The sequence below is a fragment of the Pollicipes pollicipes genome, unplaced genomic scaffold (genome assembly GCF_011947565.3).
Source record: "Pollicipes pollicipes isolate AB1234 unplaced genomic scaffold, Ppol_2.1 Scaffold_4295;HRSCAF=5057_pilon_pilon_pilon, whole genome shotgun sequence".
Taxonomy (NCBI): Eukaryota; Metazoa; Arthropoda; class Thecostraca; order Pollicipedomorpha; family Pollicipedidae; genus Pollicipes; species Pollicipes pollicipes.
Genome location: NW_023596461.1, coordinates 36,585,292 through 36,593,812, shown reverse-complemented (window position 1 = coordinate 36,593,812; position 8,521 = coordinate 36,585,292). Strand labels below are relative to the sequence as shown.

The window sequence follows — 8,521 nt, the reverse complement described above, 5'->3', positions numbered from 1 at the left end:
GTAAGCGAACTCAATAAGCACATTTGTTTTATTTAATAGAGCTCTTGATGATAGTTTTCATCATCAGCTGTTGCCCAGCTGGATGATTTGACATTTACTGCGCACTGAAGATGTTCAAATTAGCACAGGAAGCACCCTCCGGTTTGTTTATCTTTCAGGGAGGTGGTGCTTCCATTGTAATTTATAGTCTTTTCTACATGCTGGTGCAATACATTCCAATGTCATAGAGGAAGAAACTCACAGAATCATGCAGAATTCAGCATCACCCCAACGATCTTAAAAATATCGTGGATATTTTCTCAAACTCAAAGCTTATGATTAAAATTTCAGAGAAGCTATCACTTCATTAATAAGGATTCAGTTTGAATTAGTTCTGTGTGATTGTGTACACCCTCCCAGGCTTCCAGCCAGTTTTACATCTTTAAAACTGTAGAGTTCAAAATGCATCATTTTGCTGTTTCATATTGTTTATTTTTGTTTGAGTGCATACCATTGTGATTATGGCTTGTGGCCATCAATGGATTGTAAAATGTGGTTGAAAATTGTGAACCTTATGACTCATAAACTGTGTGGAAGGTCACTCAATGATCTGGATGATCTTTAAACAGCTAAAATGATAACACTGTTGTCATAGCCTAGCAGGAGGCCCTGTACCTACCATTGGCAATATATGTGTGGTTGTTGCCTTTTTGGCCCTTGGTAACCAAATGTATGTTTGTTCCTCTTTGTTGTATCAGTCCAATATATAGCATGCAAATGTAGCATGAAGTGGCCTCCAATGTGTGTCCAAACATATTCTTGTGGTGGTCTTGATGTGATAAGCCTCTATGCTGGCAAATCTGCCTGGAATTGTTGTTTAGCTAACTTAAGTTTAACTTCTGCCTTCCCAAGTTTCTATGAAGAGTACTAGATCATAGATTGATAACAATGGCAAAACAATCTACAAGTTCAAATAACATTATGAAAGGGCTTGCAGAGCATGGCTGGTATTGGTTTGCTTGCTATCAGTTTTAGTGTTTCCCTGCATCAGGGATTGAAGCAAGCTGAGAGCTTAGGGTGTCATGTATGTATGTATGTTATGTTTTTTCAAGCAGACAGTGACAATAGAGGGTCATGTCTGACATCCCACTTTCCTTTTTTCATGCTGTTCATTGACCAAATGGCTTGCACAGATGCCTTGGTATACAGAGTGCTAAGCTAGCATCAGGCCCATTGTGGAATCACTTCTGAATCAAGTTAAAGGTGAATGGGGCTGCATGCAAATTTGGTTCAGTGGTCACAGTTGTTGAAAATTGCAGTTGAATTACTTCCTGAATCCAGGACATTTAATATTAATGAATACTATCCAGAAGACAACTTTTTTCTGTGTAACACAGGTAGTAAGTTGCAATTTTGGGGCCTTGACACCTGTAGTCTCCCAGTCCTAACCATACCCTTCACATCCATACTAACAGGGCAGATTGACTCTCATCATCAACCATGTAAATACTCAAGAGATTTTGCTGAATCATATGGAGTCAGGTGTTTTCTGTGCAGAAGTGAACCAGCTGTGATTCTGTAACATACCATGTAAATCGATGGAGTGAAGCCTATCGGAATCCAATTCCAGCCCAAATGTACACTTTTCTCCTAGATTTAAGTTCAAATCTCAGAGCTTGTTGCTTGGATGATGAAGCACTAGCAAATTTGTGCTGCTGCAGAATACCAGCCAATCATACCTCCTGTCAAAAAGCCAGTAATGTTTGCACAAGATCATTGCACGTCATACAGTCCTAATGACACGACCGTCCGGTGCCAGGTCGATCATGTTTAGTGGGTTCCTAGAGAACTTTGCTTTGTCGGTTGGGCGTGACGCTTTGCAGACGTTTTTTTTTGGGGGGGGGATTCGTAACAGGTATTAGGGGATCCATACGTGTGATGGAGAGGCCCAAATACAATCCACCGCTTCAAGTTTGTTTCTGGGATCAAGACTGACGTGCAATTGGAGCCCGCCGCTGCGATGGCGTGGGGGCATGGCCCCACAAAAAGATGAAAGTTCCACCCACGTACTCTGGTGGTTGTATCTGGTGTTGCTGGTTTGCGTGTCCACTCTCCATGATACCTCTTCCTCATACCCCGGATGTATTTAACTACCAGTAAACTTATGTGAAAGTGTCGCGACTAGTTACAAAAGAACATGATCTCTCTATTGGTTGCCCTCGGCGCATAGCTTCTGAATTTCGGTCGGCGGGAAGCGATACGCCCGCGGTGCAGTTATTGATGTCAGATGGCGCCACCACCGCACGTGGACCTGGTAAGATGGCGCTCCGTATCCCGAAAGACGCCACTTACTGCGCTTAGGGACAGGACGCTTGGCTCCGCGGTATTCGTCAAGGAGGGCGGAGGGAAGGAGGTGACCCTCTCAATTTTAACTGTCTTTGGGCTATCGGAATTCGTGTCCGTTTCAGCTAAATGTGTCGAAATGTGGACATATTCGCCCGATGAACCACATATACTTCTTGTTGCCAGGAGTCGTCTATTTGTGCGGCGGTTACTTAGCAACGTCAAGATCACCGTTGTAATTTCGCATCCTACCATAAATACAGAATTGCACAATCGACACCAATCGCCGCAAATCATAAAGGTACTTCATATTTCCAAGGACACAGGCGTACACTGCAATACGATTTCGTCACCAACACAACTTCCACCCTGAGAACATCCCATAATTCCTGACATGCGTATCACTCGAAGTAGCCACACTTACACGATACCAGGAAATCGACCCTTATCATCGGTCAACAATCCATGCTTTCCAACTTTTTATTATTAATTTTGTATAACTTCCAGCGCATTCGCAAGCTAAAAGTCCTCTCCAACTATCTCCATTTTCAACATCGATGCGGGCTTTAGGAACACTATTCTCATATGTATGCAGGAGTAATCGATGGGTCAGTTCGAACTTCTGACAAAATTTCCACTGATTTGAGAGCAAAACATACACACCATTTAGTCCAACTCCGTGAAAGGCAGTGTCCCAACGTCTTAGAGCTTCGAAAAGTACTCTGAATTCTGCGCGCGGTACATAGCGGAACATTTATCATGGAGCACATTAGTCTCTTCAGTCGAACAGAAATCGCAAACTGGCAAAATTTTAGGCGTTGCGAACGTAGAGTGAGGAGACATTTCTGTCATGTCGAATCATTGACAGCCCTAATCGCCCCCTCTCCCTTCTAGACTATTGTTTTAACCGTTCAGTAGTATCGTAAACTCGTCCAGTCCCCGCGCACCCGCACTGTCCACCCACCATATTTCGAACCGGACAACTTGTTAAGGACGTTCGTTAAAGTTTTGAACACACTGCGCTTCCGTACCAAGTGTCGTTAAGGCTTCCTCCGTACGCAAAGGCGTACGGACGCCCTACATGACCACTTGCACCGGTCATGTACAACTTGTGACGTCTTGCTACGTCGTAATGTGCGACCTCGACTTCGGCAGATGATCGGCTTTGACATCCCAGGAATTTGCGAGGCCCGCCCCATCTTGCCCTGTACATTGAGCAGGATCGTGTAATTTCTTGGAGCTCTGGTCATGAAACGGTCCTCTGGCTGCCACCACCGCCTTCCATGGACTGAAACCGCATTTCGGACGCTAGTTCTGAGCAACCCTTATACGAGTTCGAACTAGAAGGCGATTTTGTATGTGTATTTGCCGCATTAACTCAGCAACCCAGCACAATTTGATGTCGAGTCAACAGTGACCTCGAAACTCGCACCAATCATACGCACAAGAAAGCAAAGAAACGCCCGCCGATGCGGACACTGAAAATATGTCCAGAAGGAAAGCAACACGGGATATACATTGGGCCAATTCATCCCAAAATGCACCATGATCACACCGCGCAGAAAGACGCCAACCAAGTTATGTTCGAATCATTCGAACGTCAATCTATCAGATCTACTGGTATACTAAAATGGTACACGATCCTAATCTAACACGCATCTGGATTAAGCAGTCATTTCTAAAATAGCGCGATCAGCAACCACAGCCCACGCTGACCTCTGTGCGGGAATAAACATGCCTCGATTCTTACACGGCGATGAATTGTCTTCCATATGTGAACCAAATGTTTCCAAAGATACCCAAAGACGAAATCCGAAGTGTCAATCAAAACCAGCGAACAGTGCCGCGAACATCAGTCCGGGAGCTTACATTATATGCGCGGTTTGGGAACTTACCGACGAAAGAAACACAACATTCCGGCCATCTTTCCCTCGTTGCTCAATCTGGCACACTCAAGTCCGCGCGCGCACGACCATCGAGCACGAACGGCCCATGTTCGTGGTTCCTGAGCACGTACGCCAGGGCCAACGCACACAGAGCGCACCTACAGGCCATAGACGCTCTCATCGCTGTAAGCGATGTATAGGAAAAAGTCCTCCTCATGATGCTCCTGAAACAAATCAGCACCTATCACAATGACATTTTGAAAAGCATAAGCAGTTGCTTGCACTTTCGCTGAAGTTAACTGACCGTGGAATGTTTGTAAACTGATGTTCCCACGTCTGTAAACAAATTTAATTCAAATCGTATCATACTGCGGTATCACGCAAGATATCATTGACAGTTCGCGATGATTGATCAACTGCAAACCATGTTTAAACCAGTGACCTGTGGCACCTAAAGTGTGCATATTGAATGACTCAAGGACGGTATGGAAAATTTGCGGCACTTTACGCATAATAAACGATCCCGACTCAAGGCCTAAGCAAATTCCGTTACCCAACGGAGGCTGCTACGCAGAGCGTTCGGGTCTCGCCGTCATCTGTCGGAATACAAACCCGCGCGCCGCTCTCGCCACGTTCCTTACCTGATACAGGGACCCCATCGTGGCCGAGGTTGGAGGGATCACGTTGTTCACGAAGAAGAACAGCGCGTCTTCTGGACGCAGGTGGATCCGCTTTCTAATCAGGAAATAGAATTGCCCAACCGTCAGATCCGAGGGCACCAAATATTTCTTCTTGTCCAGGTCGCCTATCCTGGCCTTTGGTGCTTTCTCTACAATGACCTGAAATGTCAATTAGGTGAAATAGGGTGCCGGTAGTGTAGTGGTTAACGCGTCTGCGTTGGCTACTGCGCGTCTGGGAAACCAGAGGTACGGGGTTCGATTCCCCGCGGTGCCCGTCCTTACTGCCAGGGTCAGAGGCAGGCGACGCCATATAGCCTCAGCAGCTGAGTGCATTGTAAAGCCCCAATGACACACACAATTACGTGAAATATGGCAGACTTGTCCTGAAAACCTCCCCACTGTTTCAAATACTGCTCTCTTGCAGGTGTGAGATTGTTGGAAAACTAGGCTTTTGCAGTTATTAGCAAATGTGCCATTGCTTTCAAGTTGATATGATGCATGGGAAAACCTAAAGAACCTTGGACAACAACATGGCATTGTCCAATCTCAAACTTTAACCTAAGTGAGTTATCATGCAGGACAACACATTTCAATTTGGTGTCTCTAGCTTTCTTAGCTCCCAAGATCTCAGGGATAGTCAAATTGACCCCCTACCTGAGTGAAGGGTATCTAGCCAGGCACCTGGGAGCATGTTAAAGGACAAAGTTTCATCAAAGCATTTCAACATGACACTAACGTCACACATGATGGCCTTTGCATCAGACACACCTTTTAATTGTGAGTCGACTTCATGGAGCAATTTAATGGAGCATAAGTGCAATTTATGGGGGACACACCTCCATATCTGCAACTTAGCTGTCACCAACTCTTGCAGGTTGCTACAGGAATAGCAAGACAATTTCATGCCTTGAAAACTCAAAACTATGCTCTAAATGCCTTGACAGCATACTGGTAACATACACATCCAGGGCTCTGCAGTCTGATGGTATGACATGAACCAGCATACCATAGAGAACCACACAACTGTATAGTGACATGCTCTGACCTAAACCAGGTCAAATATTCATACATGCCAGAATCTGTAACGTGCCACAATGCAAGTTGCATAACAATGACCTATCCTGAAAACACTCTTGAAACATCAATATATGAGATAGCAAATGAAGCTGCCTAGAGATGGCTTTAAACTTGTTGCTGAAACAAAGTAGAGAAAAATACTGATAGCAAATACTAATAACCTTAACTTCATTCCCCCTGACATAATGTGGAAACAGGCATGCTCCCTATGGGATATGCAGGGGCATGCATACCTAATAACCTATCCAACATCAAACAGTATTTGTTTAAAAGCCTGTCAGGACTAATGTGCTGGTCTCATGTCAAGCATACTACCATTCCTTGCCCTTAGGCCCTGCCATCATGCAACAAAGCTAGACAACTGACCTAGGGTAGTAAAAGGATATCCATAACCTATATCACACAGAGAGGGGAAGGGTGCTTATGACAGGTCATGGTGTACCAAAGAATGAGGGTTTATTTACTGTAACCCCACACTTTCTGTGGTACCAAGCCATGTGGCTACATAGTCCAGTCCATGGTCACAGCTCCTAAATCTTATGCTAGCCTTAGAATGCATCTAGTGTTCACCTGGTCAAAAAATAATTCCTTAAATCGGGTCAAGCATACAGCTTTTAATTACAATTCATCCAACTTTTTCACCAGCAGCTCTTTTGAATACCACAAATTTTCTGCAAAATCTTGGGCTTTAAATGGGGAGGTGCAACTACAAACAGGAGGTACCAATGAGCTTATGCATGCATTAATGGGACTAGTCCAATGGGAGGCATACACTATAATTTGGAGTGCACAGTTACTATGATGCAATTAAAGCTTGCAACATTATGACTTGATAAAACACAGTTCAAGCCCATTTAAGGGGAGTTAAGCTCCTTGATGAGTATGTGCCGGACCCCAACTCCTTTGTTTTCAACAACTCTGTGAGCGGGATTTGACCTTGACCAGCAGCGCCATAAATCGAAGTCTGTCCAATTCCGTTCCAACCATGGGAGAGCTAGCTTCGACTATGATGACACCATCGATACCGCGCAAACACAACAACCACTCACTGGAACCCTGTCCGGGTACTTCTTCCGAATCTTCTCGCCTTCAGCGCGCCTCTTCTCAAATGGGTGCTCTTCCTTATACTGCCACTTCATTCTTTAACCCTTTTCCTAGGAAATAAACTAGCACAATGCAATGTGCAGCGATATCTCGACGCGACCTGGTACAAGAACCCAAACGCAGACAATTTTCTGTATGATTACCCTACGCCTCACGACGACACCCCCAACAAGACTACGCAATAACACGACAGAGCAATGAGTCACGCCCGAGTCAACCAAGGTTTCAATAACGAACAGTAAACGACGTTGGAAAGAAACTAGTTTCATGTATATACGTAGAATTAACATATTTAACAATTGTATTACAAGCCAATTATAAATATATATGTTGAAAACAAACTTTGGTGCTATAAATCTTTGCTTTTTTAAGAGTATAACGTTCTGGATTGAGTTGGTTGCCTTCGCAATGCTTACGGCCTTGGCGCATGACTATTAGCTCCCAAAAGGCCAAAAGGCTGCCAAATCTTGCTAGGACTTGCGCCGACTGGCAAGATTCGGGAAACAAACGATATTAGCCGAAACCGAGGTGAATTTTTCTGCTGCTTCTTGTTTCAGCGGTGTCCTTCGTTTTCGGTTTGGAAGATGGTTTACTTCCCGACTTTGACAAAGAAGTGGGGCAAGTTCATGGCAAAGTACGTTTTTTTAGCGTGTGTTTGAGTGGTTTTAGGGATTGTTCCCCTGTTCGGTTCCCCTCCATTGTTTTGAGGAACTACGTCATTGCTTAATTCAATTCATACATCAGCTTTTACGTAAAAGGGACACCTTAGATCGAAAGGTAATGAACACTTGGCTGCTGTTTCCTTTCTTAATGATGGCGTCATAATTTCGCAGCAAGTTACCGCGCATTTTAATACGGGCCGCGTTTGATCTGTCGTCAGCATGTTTGTAAGCACCAATCATGGCCCAGTAGCTGCCCTACGTGACGTTAATGACCACAAAATCACGTGACCTGTGACGTCATGCGTCGGCCAACGATGATGCCGAGACTTTTCGTCGGACGCGTGTAAATGGACTCATGAGTACACCTAGTCAGAATAGCTACTCTGCTTGAATCAACCACGAAGTGGACTTGCACAGAATGCCACTCCTGTGCAAATCGACCCAGATCTGAGTTTCTCTTTACACAGAAACGCACTTGTGTGTAAATCTACTTGTTAGTGCATCTACACAAGTGTGGCTTCAGGAGTAAATCGGCTCAGATCTGAGTGGATTTACACGGGAGCGCCATTTTGTGTATATACACTCCGGAGTGGATTAAAGCAGACGAGCTGTTCTATGTAGTTGCACTCATGACGTGATATACACAGAGGCGCCAATCCGTGTAATTCCACTCGCGAGTGGATTTAAGCAGAGAAGACGCCCTGTGTAGATCTATCCATGACGTGCTATACACAGAAGAGTCATTTTGTGTAATCCACTCGCGTGTGGATTCAAGCAGAGGACAAGTTCT

The 8,521-nt window shown here is 44.7% G+C and overlaps 1 protein-coding gene across 1 annotated transcript; it reads right to left on the bottom strand.

Annotated features, from left to right (window-relative positions):
* Positions 1–3,663: 3,663 nt before the first annotated feature.
* On the bottom strand, positions 3,664–7,270 carry LOC119096453 (gamma-aminobutyric acid receptor-associated protein). Its single transcript, XM_037219360.1, has 3 exons — positions 7,015–7,270; positions 4,850–5,047; positions 3,664–4,432 (listed from the first exon to the last, which is right to left on the bottom strand). The coding sequence occupies exons 1-3, from the start codon at positions 7,102–7,104 to the stop codon at positions 4,367–4,369; spliced, it is 354 nt and encodes a 117-aa protein (XP_037075255.1). The 5' UTR covers positions 7,105–7,270; the 3' UTR covers positions 3,664–4,366.
* Between the last annotated feature and the right edge of the window lie 1,251 nt (positions 7,271–8,521).

What these genes read in the sequence shown, in the direction of transcription:
- LOC119096453 (XM_037219360.1), bottom strand. Translation starts at nt 7,104, where the DNA reads ATGAAGTGGCAGTATAAGGAAGAGCACCCATTTGAGAAGAGGCGCGCT. An exon ending in AGTACCCGGACAGGGTTCCA is followed by an intron (nt 5,048 to 7,014) that starts GTGAGTGGTTGT and finishes TTGACATTTCAG; the next exon opens with GTCATTGTAGAGAAAGCACC. An exon ending in CGATGGGGTCCCTGTATCAG is followed by an intron (nt 4,433 to 4,849) that starts GTAAGGAACGTG and finishes GATTTGTTTCAG; the next exon opens with GAGCATCATGAGGAGGACTT.